The sequence below is a fragment of the Aythya marila genome, assembly GCF_965140915.1.
Source record: "Aythya marila genome assembly, chromosome: 14".
NCBI classification, from domain to species: Eukaryota; Metazoa; Chordata; class Aves; order Anseriformes; family Anatidae; genus Aythya; species Aythya marila.
Window position 1 is genome coordinate 16,905,761 of NC_139055.1, and position 17,139 is coordinate 16,922,899.

The window sequence follows — 17,139 nt, forward strand, 5'->3', positions numbered from 1 at the left end:
TACTGCTGCAGCACTTTTAATTTATTGAAAAACAAGGAACATTCCTCTGTTTCCTAGTACCCTGCAACCCATTCAGGCTTTTTGCCTTAATGCAAATTATGGGACTTGCCTATAATAAGCAATACACATCTCATGTGAAATTCAGAAAGCAAAGCATGCTGGAAAGGTGGGCTTCTTTATTTCATGTAATCTTGCACAGTAAGTGGTCCTCCAACTCTCACAGATTCTTTGTGCATTTTTAAGTCCACACAAGCACAAACACAGTCTGTTGGAGCTAGATTCAGCTACACTTCAGGGAGGCAAGGGACAAAGCAGAACAGATCATTTGGTTTTAAGCAAAATCTGTACAAGTTGTACCTTAACATTTTACACTTACCTACGACTGAGACGTCGGGAGAACAAATGGTAAAATCACTGCATTTCCATTTAAAACAGAGACAGGTTAAAGTTATTGGTCTGATATGCTGCCAATAGGAATCTTAAGCCAGAATTTAAAAAATATATATTAACAAAAGAGGAAAAAAATTGTTAGGTTTTAAAGTATTAACTTTATTAATAAATATACATCCATATGATGATGTAAATACAGATCATGAACACTACTCCATTCCCATACACATAATTGCACACGAGTAGCTCAAGTTCATGGACATAAAAACATACACAGTATCTAATCAGGCTTTTTACAGCAGAGGACAGGGTGCTGATACTAGTTATTTAACAGATTACTGTTTCCCCCAAAGTAAACCTGTGGAAAAGCAAATGATGAAAGATTAAAATATCATAAAGTGGTTCAAACTTCAGAATACAGACTTATCTATTTGGAAAAAAAAATCACAAGGAGAAAGGTCTAGTCTCTACTAAAGTCATAAATATATTTAAGCAGTGTTAAAATATATGCATTAAAATAGAGAAGAATAAACTTCTTTTGTGGTCAGAAATTAAGTTTGCAGTTCAAAGTATTTACGATTATTATCAATTGTTTTAACTGTCAACTCTAGGGATAGCATGAAACGTTATTATACACACAACAAAGAACGGCAGAGTCACAGCTAATGAAGCCATCAGACAAATGACTTCACATTGCTCTCTGCCTTTTAAAGCTCTTCGAAAATGGGGGAGGGAGTTCAATTCACATCTGAATTACTCTGTGTATTGTAGTTCCAAGTAATTCTTTTCACATCACTTTTCACCGACAAGGCTTGGTTTTGTCCTGACCAAACTCTTAAGTTCTTTCAGACGAAATGAAAATATATTCATTCGGAACAGAGATCTTTAATGGCTCTCGATACATAGTTATTCTGAATAGTCTAAACTAAATCCAAGATATAAAGAACATTGCCTTAGTGACAAGGCTAACAGCTGATTTTAAAAATACTATATTTAATATCAAAGTTAGCCACTTCTGATGGTATCTGTTTTATTTCTGCCAAAATATGGTGCTAGCATCTTGAATATGTCCAGTGCAAGACTTTATAGTAGCAAAATTATTTGGTTTAAGTTTAAGTAAATTTAATCAGAAACTGAATAGTAGTTACTATATGTATATTAAACAGTGAACTTGTATAGCATCAGTAAGGAATAATAGCAAGCGAATACATTTCCTTTATGTATAAATAAGACGTTAGGAACTTGATAATTAAAAGAAATTATTAAAAAACAAACTTGACATGTCGATCTTCTGAACAGTGTTAACACACAACGGTGATCCTAGCTTATGAATAGCTGAATTATGATATATCATATAAAATAAGCAATTTACCTTACAAGTTATGTTTTCATACTATGGGGGAAAAGGCCAGTTTTCCCACTGGTACTAATAAAGTTTAGGCATTAACATGCTGCTTCAGTGTTTATCGTGGAAAGAAGAATGTTTTTTTTTAAAAAAAGCACAATGTATTCTCTAGATTATACATAGGCAAAGCAGAAGTATTTGAAAATTCCATTCCTTTTTCACTTTGAATCTCTTACTTCTTTTTTTTCATCCCCTTTCAGCATGGCACCAGTAAGCTACGGTCAGATGTAAAACAAACCAGAATTGGGCAATGCTCAGCAGCACACTTCTGGTCTCCTTGCTAAAGCTTGGGTGCCAAGCAGCCCTTTACAGACTCCACCAACACTTTCCTACTTTATGCTCATCATTTCACAATTGACAACGTTAATTGCTTTTTTACCGGGATTATATTTCATCTGATATAATTAATAAACACTGTAATGAACAGAAATTGCTTAGATGATTTCATTATTTCATCAGCATACTTGAATACAAAATTCATTATACTAGCAGAACAGCAATACATCTGCATTATCTCCTGACACACAGCACAGCACCATTGAGTCGATGCACAAGTGAGAAATGAAACAGGAGCAAACGGGATAAACAGAAGGAGGTAAGAAGTGGAGTTTCTCCAAGGTACAGTGGTGACATGCAACACGTTCCTTGCCAGCGAGGTGTGACACTCCTGTAGTTACTACATTCAGCTGAAGAGGACTGCTTTCCCAGCTGAGTTCAGGAAAGAACTTAAAGCAGTCTTTTGTTGAAAAATCATGATTAAAAACAGCCAATACAGCACGGATCCTGAGGGTGAATTAACTCACGTTAGCATTTTGCATGTGTCAGAAGTGACATCGTTCTGAGAAAGATTGCTAAATTTCAGGCTTGCGAGTTTGTTGAGGAACAGAACGTGTAACTGGATTTCATAGCTTCAGCATGAAGAAACCATTTTAGTAGCAGTTTAGCTGCCATTAGTTCGTGTATCGACTAAGGAGCCATCCAGTACAGTTGAGGTTCATTGTCTTAGTTGCCAGTGCATACACAGTTCCCCAAAAACAATTCAACACACCTATTGTAAAGTACAGCATAAAGTCCAGCTCATTATGTGTTAGGCATCACTGGAACACCTGAAGGCTTGCTGCTTTTTTCCTGATAAAAAAGGTATGAAACATGACATCTGTTTCTTAAGTTGTCATCACTGAAATCAAGAGTTCTCATCAAAATGACAGCAGGCCAGAATAGCAATTACATTAACAAAAATTATCAGTACTATTACTCAATCAGCACAAGCTCTAATTAACCCATTTTCTTCTGCTCCCCAGATTTCCAAGCTGTATATATTCCCACCCCAGATATTTGAAGCTGCAAATTTATCATAAAGTCACATTTTACTTCAAACAACTTAAATATAAACTTTCTTCCAGGTGAAAAAAACGCTTTAATTCCAGTAAAAATAAACTTAGAACAAACAATATGCAACATTGAGGACTGATTTTTTTTTTTTGAGTCTAGATTAAAGTATGTGCACATGTTACACACACACACACTCTCTCTCACACTTAAAAAAAAAAAAAAAATTAAACACACCCAGTTGAAAAATGGAACATTTCTTTTGGAAGGAGCAAAGGTTTTAGTTTGAGTCAAGAAAGGTATTTATAGTCAACCAACAACATTTTTTTTCAGCTTGCATGCATAGATGAATTCCTATGAAGTACTTTATATCTGGGGTCTAGCAGTGCAGTAAACTGCATCCTGTTTGCATCAGCTATACAGTTTGCTTTTATAAATCATGAAAATGGTGTCCTTTGGTAGATATATAACCTTCCATAACTTAAATATAGTATAAGTGTCAAACAATGAAATATCTGTATTTCCAGGAATATCTGGCAAAACTAAGTCTGAAAACTTGGCAACAGTGTCTATTTAAAAAGTTTAATTTGTAAACATTATAGATTAATACTTTAAAAGCTATTAAACTGTCGCCACCTAAGCACAGATTTTAAAGGCAAAAAACAGTGTAAATAGCTATTTACAGATTAAGAATGTACTGTTTAATATTAACCGAGTGCGTAACTGGAATGAACAGTACTTAATTTCTTACAAAATATTTCAAATTTTAAAGAATTATTTGTGGTTTGGTATATGTACTATCAGGCATTTCAAAATTACATAGAAGAATCCTGTATCAGCATAACAAAAAGAACAGCTATCACCTAAAGGCAAACGAGCTTGTATTAATAAGGCGCTGTGGAGCTGTAATGCGCTGCACAAACTTTCAGCTTTCTTTAATCATTTCAAAAACATTTTTGGAACATTAGTAGAAATCAACTTAATGCTACAACTCCAGAAACAAAAGCCACCTGAAATCAACACTGAAAAAAAAGGTTGTTTTTTGGTCTGGTTTTTTTTTTTTTTTTTTTTATAAGTATCTGTTCGAGGTCTGTAGAAGCTCCTGCAGGAGTGGAAAACATAGTTTGCTTTCTATTCCTTCCTTTTAAAAAACACACAGGAACTCAGAATTTTGCAGTTGTTACTAGTTAAACAGTCCCAAGCATTTTCTTTATCAAGTAAGAACTCATCTGGATGAGTTCCTTATTGTGAGATAGGCCACATCACGAGCCAACAGCCAGCTAATTCTATCCTCCTCATTTCAATTACTTAACGCATAATCACAAAACTAGATTTACCAGAAACTGAATGTAAAACTAGGAACACGAATATTACTCAGAGACACCATGGTATATGCATCAGTTGAGACTTGCTAATAAATTATGGTTTAAAAACAACAAAAAACCCTTTATGCCAGTGCCCTCTCAACATTGCTTTAAAAGTTACTGAACTGCACCCATACACTATGGCATTATTTGAATAAAAAGAAAATCTAGAAACTCAAACGTATGCAAATGCTACAATAAAATGCAAGAAACATGCCAAAATCCAAAGTAAAGCAGATTAGTAAGGAGTTACTAATTCCTTCCTTTCATTCATTAGGCTGTTTGAGTTTGCCACTAGTTTCACCAGCAGCATGTAAGCCTCTGTTATGCACCATAGGATAGGGAAAAGCTGCACTGCCACAAGTATAACTTAGATTTGCAAGCCGTGATAGAGCTTTAATGCTACCTGGAGGTCTGCCTGGGCTGACTTTGTATCCTGCTGCTTTAGTTGTACCCAAGGGTCTGCCTGGACTTGTCTTAAATCCAGCTGCTTTGGTGGTCCCCAGGGGTCGACCCGTGCTGGTTCGGTACCCTGCTGATTTTGTGGTCCCTGATGGCCTTCCACGTTTCCCGGATCGGTTGAGGTTTTTCTTTTTCTTTAGTTCGTCTTTTGTCTCTATATTCCTGCCGCTCGTGGTCTGCAGGTGTGATTCATTCAACGGGTCTTGTCTCTGGCATGCAATCGGTTTGTGGCTGACTGCGTGGCCGTATTTGCTTTGCTGCGTGGCGTACAAGTCAAACTGATCGGCAGACCTCACGGTGTCTTCGTTAAGGCAAGAGCTCTTGCCGGTCCCACAGAAAGCTGCATTACCGCTGGCGACAGGGTGCATCATTTTCTATCAAAAACAAGAGAGACAAATGTGTATCAGCATACAATAACTCTGCAGCATTCCACATGAAAATCCTTGAAGAGTTACCTCTGTTTCCTAAAGTGAGCACAAACCATTTTGTCTCTTTTCAGTAAACAGAATCAATGTCAGTAAATTACTTTTTTAAATGAAAAGTTTTAATAAGCTTTCATTTGAGGGTTTGACTGGTAACCCTCTACACACAGTTAAAAGCAACTATTTAAAATATGTATTATTCAGGTGGGTATAATTAGTGGAGAAGTACATTAAAGAACTGAACAAAAGCATTTCAGCAACCAGAGCATCTAATAGCCACCCATTCTGATTTCAAAACCCTTCTAACCGAATCTCGTCTAAATCCTAGCTGTTCCAGTTGCAAGATCAGCCTACCACCCAAGGAAAAATACCATCTCCTCCTGATTTAGCAGATCTAGGCTCCTTAAGATTTTGTTGTAAATGCAGCAAATTAATACAACACTAATCAGTTTTGTTGCTTCTTCTCGCAATTATGTAAGAAACACAGAAACGGGTCAAACGCGCAGCTGGGGAAGCAGAGGCACACAGTGAATCTTGCACAAAGCAGAAGATGTCAGACCACAGCAATGCCAACGCTGTCCCAGTTAGGTGAGCAGGTACAAAGTGACACAAAACTGTGCCCAGGATGTTGGGAAAAGCCATACACCTTGTCCTGATATCCGTGTTGCCATGCACCTCCCGGCATTGTGGGGAACTAATGTGACCCACCACGGCCAAGCACCGCTTTTACACAGCCTGTGCTTTACTGGTAGGCTACCATGGCTCGAGCTGTGCTACATTTCAGAGGCTTGCTTGTTCAAACAAGACTCATCTCCAGGAGGCTGGGAGGGAGAGGCACCCGTATGCTGCTGCATCACCCCAGGCCCAAGGGCCGGCCTGGCGGCGCCCATGCAAGGCCTCAGCCTGAACTATAGGCCGCTGCCTCCACATGGATCAGTTGTGCTACGAAATCCCTTCAGCACACATACTGGGGCAGAGTCACAACAAATAATATTACTGCATTGCTGGTGGTCTACAGCTTTTTGAGTATTAACACTTGTAAATAGCAGCTGCACACACGCTGCCTCACGTTCCCTACCCGTGGAGGTGGAAGGAGGCAGCGAGGCGCACCAGGAGGATCTCCTTCCTCGCTCAATTCGCCTGTGTTGGCTCCACAGCTCAAATAAACTGAAAATACTCAGTCCAAGATAACATTTAACCATGCTGAAGACAAGATTAATGCAATCAATATCTGGCTCTTGAGAGAATTTCTGTGCCTCCCGGTCATGTTTAGGAGACTAAACATTTCTTGCTGTGGTAAATTTCTCTAGCAGATAAGGTCTGGAATATTCATGGCATTTTGCCCGCAGTAGATATGGAATATCACCTAGAACAGCTACATCTAAAGTCTACCATTGATTAGGGAATTTATTTGGCAGTTGTGAAGGTCTCCTCCCAGCCAGAGGAAAAGAATACAACAGGAAGGGTCTGTTTACCCAGGAGTAAATCCCCGTGCCCTTTCCTTCTGATTATAATAGTTACAGTCCCAGCTCTTACTCCCAATTCACCTTGGCCTGACAAATGCATATTACAGCATGTGTGTTACTCCTGTGCAAATATCTGAACACAGTTTCATGACAAATAGTCAAATTGTAATAATAATATAATTTAAATAATAAATGGTACTAGTGGAGATTATCCACGTGCTACAGTTCTGAATGTTGAGTGGGGCTATGGTAGAACAAATACGAACCCACTGTTATTGCAGGTGTTGACTAGCAAGTGAAACAACTAAGAATAATTTGCAAGCCTGCATTTAGCAAAGAACAAAGAAAGTAAGATACAGGTCAAGAGACCAAGCAGGCTTTTTGGTGCAGCAATAAAAATGGAACTTAATGTTAGGTAGCAGTCAAGAAAACATTACCTTCCTTTAACCCCGCTACAGCCCACAAAGTCACGACAAATACCTGAGATTTTTCACAATACGTAATTACAAACATAAGGGTTCCGTGGTAATGTATTTTTACTAAGGACAGGGTATGCAGAGCGACTGAAAGGCTATTCAGCTGTTTGCTGATACACTTGAGGACACTTGGAGCAGTTAGTTCTAGGCTCAGCGCTCACTTAAAACACCAGCTTTGGCCCCAAAAAGCTGCTCCAAACTCGACTGCCACAAGGCCAATCGGTTCAGCTGCCCAGTGTCTGAGGGAACACACCAGACCAGGGAGGAGGCACTGAACAATGCAGGGCCCTCAAGGTTCCTCAGCAGACTGCCCACCTTCCAGATTCACTCCTGTCTATGCCAGTATTCTTATTCGCTGCTTTTTCTCCTCATCACAACCAGACGGATTTTTCCTATTGATGAAATCATCCACCTTTCCTGGGGAGAACCACGGCAGGTCCTCAGATCCCAGGAAGGCATCCTGTTGGACCTGCCAGACCCTGGGTTTCAGCACCATACCCGTGTGTTTGTGTGTGTGTCTGCCACGACAGCCCTGACAAACACTGCCGGGACGTACAGAACTTGGCCGACGCTGGTTTACCTTGCATCTGGTGGCAGTCTGCATCACTGTCACTGACAGGGAAGGAAGAATAAATCACTAACTGTCTAACATTTCTTACAAGAGGAGGAAGCTTAAAAAAATACAGTCTGTGAAAAACTGACAACGGTTTTTTTTTAATATTTGTTTTTCTCTAGGTCATTTTCTATCAAATCATGAAAATTTCAAGTAGTATTTCAAAGCTTATGCTCTCTGTTTTTGTTTTAAGACATTTTAATGAAAAGTTTTAGAAATCTTTATCTTAGTTACATTAACACGGACACCTCCAGCATATTTTTCTTCATTCATGTTACAGTTGGGAATAAAAAGTAGGCACACTGCATGAGTCTATCAGCAGAGTGGAAGCAGGCTTCTTGGCAGGGGTACGTACAGTATAAACAAGGATTGGTATAAAATGCAAAGCTATGCCAGTTTAAAAATCCCACTCTAGCTAAATTGTATAGCCAAACGCACACAACTTTGTGTCCAAGCATTCTTCAGTAAAACCAGCCAGAAAAGTTTCCAATGAAACAAAACTTACTTGTTTTAAACCTGTAAATAGATATGTAAAAGATACTTGCAACAGTTTACTTAAATCAGTTTTAAAACTGGTTGGATGTCTCCACATAAACAAATAGTTAAGATGAGGCACTGTAGTAAACAAATTTGGTTGCATTTTGAGAAGATTTTTACTGGAAAGCGGCTGCAGAGGGTTTTCTGTTTGGATCTTTTTCTATCTGGTAATCTATTTTCATAGAAATGCTTAGGAAGGGAGGAGACAACTGGATAAACTAGCTTTGGAAAAAGAAAGGCAGCGTTAGAGCTTCCTGTGCAATGAAGCACAGGAGCTCCATGGCTGCTAGAAAGGAGAAAGAAATGGGACCATCCATCTGGGACCTGCAAGGTTTTGCTGCGGGGGGACCAGAGGGCCACGGTAATGACCCCACTTTTTGCAGTATCGCTGCATCCCCATTCTTCTGAGTACCTGCAAAGTTAATTGCGTTAGCACTCCTGAGGTGAGCGTGCAGTTTTGTTTTGCTCGCAGTGCTCATCAGTCAATACACAATGTATGAGGCTGCCCTGAGGATTTTTGTAGTTCACAGTCAACCCCTTGCTCTTTTCTGCTGGGAGATGAAAACAGAAGCCATATTAAAGGCAAAGCAGACAAAAAGAATCTTAAGAAATGTCACCTAATTCCAACGATACTGTGACTCTTGGATAGAGAGAAAGAGTGCTTCCTTTTGCCCCTAAGCACAGATTAACATACAGCACATTTCTAGCTTACAACTGCTAAGGCTTCTTTTACTGGTACAGCCCATCCCTCCCTCAGCTTGAAACTATGCCAAAAAAAAAAAAAAACACACACACACACAAAAAAAAAAAAAAAAAAAAAAAAAAAAAAACAACCACACAACAACCATGTTCTGTTTGCTATACAAGACTTTAAGACCAAAACTAGTCAAGTCTCGATGCATAAAACACCCTTCTTGGGCTATCACCCCCTTCCTTTGCCTTCCTCGTGGTTGGCGCAAGCCAGATGGCAGCTTCCAAGAGCAGAGAAAGTACAAAAGCTGACTGGAAACAGGCACTCAAACATCAAGTATTTTATAAAGTCCTGGAGCTGTGACCTGGTATCTGCATTAAACAGAACAACGCATTCCAACAGGGGAAGCAGGCAGCCCCTCCGGTCTCACCCTCGCCTGCTTTCTGCACGGGCAGCCTGGCTCGCACCGGAGCAGACCTGGCTCTCTGCAAGCGCTGCTGCTGAAATGTGCTTTGAATCAGAGCCTCTGAACAAAACTGGAAGCACACCTCCAGCTTTTCAAATGACGATACCAGGAGAGGTAAACTCCTACTGCCAACAGGGACGATTTTGATTTTAGTAAGAGCGAGCGTAGAAAACCCACTCCTATTTCTGCGATTTTCCACAGCTGAGGTTGCAATGGCTTCAACAGCACCGACGGAGCTGTAGGAGACCGTACCAGCACGTTTTCATCATCCTCCAGCCCTCCTTACAGCAAATCCACATAAAGTACATGACATCGCACTCAGCAACAGAAGCATTATTTCTGTACTGGCACCCTGCACGTCACTCCTACCAATTAAAATAGTTGGAGGGAAGCACAGGACCAACTCTGTTCAAGCTCCCTGCATAAAGAGAGCTCTATGCCACGTCCAGCAGCGCAGGGGCTGCAGGCTCCGGGGAATGCCAAAGGGCTCCTTTTTGCTGCGGGGGGAAGCTGAAGAAGCCAGAGCACAGACATTTTGCCTTTGCAGACTGCGGCAGAGATACAGTATTGCTTTCGCTCCTCCCTCTCAGGATAGTGGGTGGGAGAAATATACTTTCATCAGTCAGTAGAAAGGATGAATTATATCACATTAAACAATTTTCAAGTGGTGCTTTTATCATCAGCTCCTTTCCTATGTGTTAACTATTACTAAAATATGGCCTCGCCTGATTTTTAAAAAACCCGCAGCTGCTTGTTTTCAAAAATACTGCACCTGGAGTATCCCCATAAATGTAAATATTTTAAAAACACTAAATAAGAAACCCTAGCAGTGTCACAACGTATACCATAACGTCTGAACCTACATTTGAAATATAATCTACTTCTGACACTAGGTAAGCGGTTCCTCTAACCCGTGCTTATGAAGGGCTTCCCAGTGTTGATCACGTAATAGGATTTTTCTCATCTGATATAAGGTAAAATACATTAAAATCAGCCCCAATATAAGACAATTTCTTTACACAAGTGGTTTGCTAGAACCAGTGCAATAACACGAGGCTGCAAATAGGAGAGAAAACGTAATTTTGGGCACAATGTCTGTCTCAGTTACTCTTTGTGCAAAAAGATGGAGGAACAAAGGATTCCCCATGCAACACGAGAAATCACAAGCACGGTCCTTTCTCTGATGACCAAAGGCCATTTTCTTACATAACCGTGAAGAACGGCCAAAGGTGGGTGATGGAAGCTGAGGGAAGAGCTGTGGGGGCACACAACCCATCCCCTCACAGCCCCCGCTCCAGACCCCAAGCAGCAGCCCCCAAAGTGCCCTCTAAGGGAACTCCGCACACAGGCCCGAGCCAGTTTCTGCCCCCTGTGTGCACGCAGGGATCAGAGGGCCCACGGCCTCTCTTATCAACACCAAGACACCCTGAGGGCCCTCCCTGGAGCCGAGAATAAATAACGTGCACATGGGGAACCCCGGCGTGAGCGGTGTCCTGGTGGCAGCAGCTCTGGCCCCGCAGCTCTGCCCCGGGCCTGCACGGCGGGTGTGGAAATGCCCAGCTGAAAACACGGAGGTGAAGGATCGGCACACTTCTCACACGTGGAATGCTCTAGATGTGTGACTGCAGGCAATGAAAGCTGCTTTTGTTCGCTACAATGCGAGCTCAAAAGCTTACAATACCTGGCAGTAAGAGGAAATAAGTCTTGGGGTCCCCTGGAGAAGCAGAGCTCCCCAGAGCCCAAACACCAGCCTGGTGCCATACACAGAGGTCAGCGCTGCCCCCACAAAGATCAGATAGTCACGCACTAACGAGGCTAATGGTGAGCTTTTAGATACCAGGATTTGATTGCAAAACCTGGCAAACAAGTAACTGTCAGGCTCTCCAGCCTTAAAAACCACTCGAGGCATACCTACGGGCTGTTTCGGCACATGCCAACATCAGCAAGAACGTCAGCTGACTTTTTTTCCACCCAGAAATTAAGGTCAGGTAACCACGGAGCGATGTGACGAGGAGAAACAGGACACTTAAAAGGGTAAAGACGGGTCCACAAAAATCGAGGAGGGCCATGTCAATGATCTCGTTAACCATGCACCGCCAATTACATCGACACAACCGCCCGCTTGGTTTCATAATCAACAGAAACCGCTCTGAATCCACAGCTTTTCTGAACAGGATAATCTTGCCCTTTCCTCCTCTCCCACATTCCCATTCCTTGTGCCAACACTAACTATTGTGCAAGAGCAGGACGAGCCAATACCCAGGTGAAAAACAATCCGGCGAGGACGAAAAAACAACAGTTGGCTGGCACTGGGGCAGGAGAGGAGGAACAGGAACACAATTTTCATCGGCACAGACTGAAGGCCTAGGTTAGCCTACACCTACTGTCTACCCCCTTGGCCTCATTAAGTTAAAAAGCTAGCCAGACCTCAAAAATTTGTCCTTTTGACAACACAATGAACTCAGAAGACGTTCATGAAGGGTACGGACAAGTCCTGAACACAGCACAGGGAGCGGAGGCTGAGGAAAAGCAAAGCCACAGCTGGGATGGGGCCGCAGAGGATGGAGGCAGCCATCAGGCCAGACGGGCTGGCTTAGAGGAGCGAGGTTGTGAAGCTGCACCCTGATTATCCTGTGGTTCTGTAATTACCCAACTTCAAGGCAAGTCAGATATGCATATGAATGACAGGGCAGGTAGAGGTACATCTTTCTTTTTTTTTTTTTTCCAGAAAGAATTACGGGCGTTTGTAAAATTGTCCGTTCATCTGGAGGAGCCGTTCCCAGGTAACACGGCGCAGACCTCGCCATCGCCTACAACAAGGGCTTTGAGGAGCAGGAGGTGGTTATTCATCTCCCTGGGTGTTCTCACCCACCCGCTCCTCTCCCCAGGGAACAGAACAACAGCTCTGAGAGGCAAGAGGTGCTCATTCATCTCCGTGGGTGTTCTCACCTACCCTCTCCTCCTTCCCCAACCTCCTCCCACGAAAGGGTTTAAAGCTTAGGAGAGGGCTCAGACACCTCCTTGTCCCGGCGCTGAGCTCCCGATGGGCACCTCCGTGGGGTCAGTGCAAAAGCTCTGGACCCCCACCAACACACCCAGACACTGCCACCGCAATGCACGAGAGCAAAAGGACAAAGTCCACTTGTTGAATCTCGTCAACAGCGGACACTGGACAAAGATGCGGGGTTTTCTGGTTACGGTTGCACCTAAAAATTAAGGATATAGACCAAAAAAAAAAAAAAAATAAATAATAATAATAGTTCTGTGAGAAACCCTGGTATATAAAAATTGAAATAGGAACGAGATGTAATTTTAAAAATGGATTAAACACACGGATTCCTCGCCTTCCTTTATTTTGAAAAAAACACACCGCATGGATCAACATAACTGTTGCTTTCTTTAGCCAGCCAGCCAGGGAGCACCGCACGCCAATTAAAGGCGCAACTCCTCGCTAATTAATTAAGGGCCACGCAGCGAGCAGGATGCGCCCAACTCCTTGCAACTCCAAGCACAGCGCACGGGGGGGCTCCAGCCCCGAGGGGAATCGAAGCCCCCCGGGGATCGGGGATTTGGGGGGCGGGGGGGGGGGGGGGGAAGGCGAGGCCGGAGCCCGCCGGGGGCCGGGCGAGGGCTGCGGGGAGACAAAAGCGCCGCAGCCCCGGGCGTGCGGGGGGCTCGGAGGGGCTGGCGCCGGCCGCCACCTGCCGCAGGGCGCTGCCACCAGCCCAGTACAACCCAGTATAACCCAGTACAGCCCGATATAACCCGGTATAACCCAGTACAGCCCGGTACGGCTCCCCCCTGCCCCGCCCGGCATAGGGCGGCGATGGCGCTGCGGGGCCGAGCCCGTCCATCCGCGCTCCCCCCCCCGGTCCCCGAGCACAGCGCGGCCCCGCTCCGCTCCGCTCCTCTCCGCTCCCCTCCCCCCGGTCTCCATCTTGCCCGCCCGCACCGGGCCGGGGCTCGCCGTGGCCGTGTGTGGGGGGAGCGGCCCGCACCTACCTGCGGGGGGAGCGGCGCGGCCTGAGGCGCCTGCGGGGCTCCGGGCTCCGGGCTCGGGGCGGTGGCAGCGGGCGGCGGCCGCCGGCCTCCCCCCCACGCTCCCCGCTGCAGGGAGCGGCGCTGCGGCGGCGGCGGGCGCGGGCACGACGGGGACGGAGACGGGGACGGGCGGGCGGCAGGAGCGCGCTCCCGAGCGGGGCCGCGCCGCGGGGGCGCGCCGCGAGGTGGCGCGGGGAAGGGAGGGGCGAGGAGGGAGGAGGGAGAGGGGCGGGAGCGGCCCCGCCGCCATTTCCTGGCCGTGAGGGGCCGGGGATGGGGCTGTGAGGGGGGGGGGGGGAGGTCGCCATAAAGGCGGCGGGTGCTGGTTCAGCCTGCCTCAGAGGGGATCCGCGGGCACCTCAGCACCGGCTGCAAAGAAATGCTGCTGGTTATTAGATGCTTCACCCTACTTCATGCGCCCGGACTCTAAAAGAGTTTAATAAAGAGTTTTAAGGCTTTATAAACGGGGTTTTCTGCCTTTGAGCAGCTCTACCCAAAGGGTTCTGACAGAAAGCAGAGGTGTAAGTGCCCAGCACTTCTCGCAGCCTGACCCTTTGCCGTCAAGGTCAGGTACAATGACACAGTGCTGTAGCCCACTTTTTGGAGGGTTATCACCAACAGTTGTTTTTTTTTTTTTTTAATCTGCATTGTTAATGGTTGTAACAGCAACAGTGCCAATATACATTCAGCCCAAACCTTCCTGCCCCCAGTAGTGTCCTTGGGCCCCAATAGCAGCGTACACGCTTCCAAATCCCAGGTTCTAAATCACCACATACATCCCCAAACAGCACCTGGACGAGTGCTGTGAGGGGCTCTGTGTTACTCAGATGGAGTCTTAGAAAGACCAAGAAAGATCAGATCAAAACAAAACAAAACTGCAGCTTTTGCAAGTGTCTAATTCAGTTTTTCTAAATATTTTCCTCTCCCGCTGTTGTTTGAGGAGCTGAACGCTGTGCTCCAACCCTGCGATATTCCATTCTTACAATACTCAGAGCTCTTCAGGCCAAAAACTGCTGTGAAACATCCTGCCAAGACGCTGGCTCATTTTTTCACCACTGCTTCCTAACGCATGCAGGAATTCTCACTTTCGATACAAAAAAAGCATCAGGGAAAACACCCTTTAATTTAGCAGATGATTTAATTTATTGATTAACATTTTTCTGCTGCTTCTAACTCATGTTGGAAACACCACTGCAAATCCAGTGTGGTAGTTTGAGAACCTCTGTTATTTTAATATATTAATACGGACAGCGAGGGGAGTCAGGCCATGCTCGGGCTCCTGCTTTATTCAGAAAAAAATGTGATCTCAACAGAAATGCTCCTATATCACACACCAGTGAACCTGTAATTCGAAACAGGGAAGGTTTCCTCGCAAGGAGCTGTGAAACCCGAATCAGGCGCTTGTTGGGGCTATCGCTGGGAGAGCCAGCGCTAAACGTTTGACCTCGGAGCTGGAAGCGCCTTTGTGCCGGGCTGTGCCTGCATTGTGCTCTGGGCAAACCGATTCCAGATGAGGCAACGCCAGTGCCCACAGTGCTCAAATATTAATTTGGTAGCTACAGGGTCCGGTTTCCTCATCTGCACACTGCTACTAAAAGCAGCAACCAAAAAGATGATAAATTTGTCTGTGATTCATTTGGTGAGATCGCCCTGGGGCCCGAAGCATGGCCATTACACAGACTGGGAATTTGCTTCCCCCTTTTTTTCCGTAATGGACTATTATCGCTAGCAATAGCAGATGATTACATTAATTACCTCTAAGGTAGAAGATGCCATGAAACACTTCCCTCCCTACAGCCAGAGCGCAAAATCCCCTTCTTCTCCTCCTGCACCAGGTCCTTTGGTGGAGCCAAATTCTCAAGGAGACCAAAGGCCCGAGGGCACAAGTTCCTCCTGCTGCCAGCACAGAGGCTCACAGGAGCTTGGTGCCACCCTCAGCAACAACAGGGGATGCCAAGCAAGCTGTGACATTGCAGGAACTTTACTGCCAGGACCAACAGTCTATTAAACAATAAGATGTTGGAGCTGGTCACTTCTATAAATTCACTTGCTCGCTAACATACACAGTCAGAGGAAATGTATGTTTTAGTTAAGATTAAGGATTTTCCGTAAGTGTAACAGTTTCCTTGGTAGGCAGTTAGTTTCAGAGCACTTGCCCAGTCCTATTGTTCTGAAAAATGTTTGGGATGATAAACTTCATATTTAGCATGGTCAGAGTATATAATAATTTAAGAATCATATTAATAACCTGCTATGGAGTGAACATAATTTCTTAGCTCGCTACAGCTAATTATTTCTGAGCTACTAATTAATTTACCTCTGTTTATGCTGGCCAGCTTGACAATTTTTTATCTCGGTATGAATAAAGAAAAATATTTAAATTTGTTTCAGATGAGAAGCCTCAGCGAAGCAATGTTTGGGTGGCAATCACTCAGAGTAAGAGTCATTTATTTAAAAACAATTGTTTCCACTGTAGCTAAAAATATCAAAACAAATCTTCTTGTCCAGTATTGTATAAACATTTTACAAAATGTACATTTTTGGGACAAATTTGAGTGCAGCTGGGTGCCTTTTATCTTTACATTTCTAAGTTGTTCTCCGCCTCTGCTCCCCCCGTGCAACCACAGTGAGCTGGAGCCAGAATTTCTTCTGCAAACGCCTGAGCTCTAAGAACACGAACTTGTTTAAGCCAAGACCATATTTGGAAGAGATCTGGGTCAAGAAAAATAATCAAAAGGAAAGTGCATTCCTTGGGCATCACGTGAGGTCAGCACGCGCGCACACATCCCGCTCGCAGGATCAGAAGCAGCGAAGGGACCGCGCACGACGCTCACAAATAACTCACCGCGAGAAGACTTGTGGCAAGGGCTGGTTTTGCACCAGCATTCACATGCTGAGAAACCACCTCCACGTATCACTTAAAGGGCATTCAGGCTGACATAGAAAATGCTGTAAAAGAGGTGCACAGCAACAGAGCACCAAGAGCCTGAGCCCATGGCAGAAATTTTAAACTGATTCTGAGAGCTCCACAGGCCACATTCCCAGATACACGTTCCTGTTTCTTTAACCCTGGCAGCAGTTCTACTGAAGTAACAGCAGTTTCTCATAGGCAAAAACCCATTCATGACCCAAAATCAAATTATTTCTTTCATTTACCCACCCAAAATACTGCTCCCTGTTTACTGAAGCACTGGCTAACCTACAAAGCCAGGACCATACCACCTTGGGCAGGTAACAGAACAGACTCTGCCCACACATATTATATATATCTATATATCTATATAGATATGTAAATATAAAGAAATACATGTACATAAAAATACAGCATCCCTGTGCTCTTCCATCAACTGGTGACAGGAATCTCTCCAGGGCCACTTCCCTGGAAAACAGTGAAATGGCAATGTTTCTAAAGCTCTCATCTATATTCCTGGACACACATGGAAAGATAAATAAATATAATAATATAACATTTTTTAG

At 44.1% G+C, this 17,139-nt stretch overlaps 1 protein-coding gene across 2 annotated transcripts; it reads right to left on the reverse strand.

The window, feature by feature from the left end:
- Positions 1 to 466: 466 nt before the first annotated feature.
- Positions 467 to 13,850, reverse strand: LOC309883452 (UPF0461 protein C5orf24 homolog). Of its 2 annotated transcripts, XM_082771506.1 has the most exons (3): positions 13,624 to 13,848; positions 4,895 to 5,324; positions 501 to 2,923 (listed from the first exon to the last, which is right to left on the reverse strand). In XM_082771506.1, the coding sequence occupies exons 2-3, from the start codon at positions 5,319 to 5,321 to the stop codon at positions 2,883 to 2,885; spliced, it is 468 nt and encodes a 155-aa protein (XP_082627632.1). In that variant the 5' UTR covers positions 5,322 to 5,324; positions 13,624 to 13,848; the 3' UTR covers positions 501 to 2,882. The 2 variants fall into 2 exon arrangements, with proteins under 2 accessions (XP_082627631.1, XP_082627632.1); XM_082771505.1 differs by having other exon boundaries at positions 467 to 5,324; positions 13,624 to 13,850.
- Positions 13,851 to 17,139: the final 3,289 nt, after the last annotated feature.

Coding starts and splice junctions, on each gene's coding strand:
- LOC309883452 (XM_082771505.1), bottom strand. CDS start 5,321: ATGATGCACCCTGTCGCCAGCGGTAATGCAGCTTTCTGTGGGACCGGC.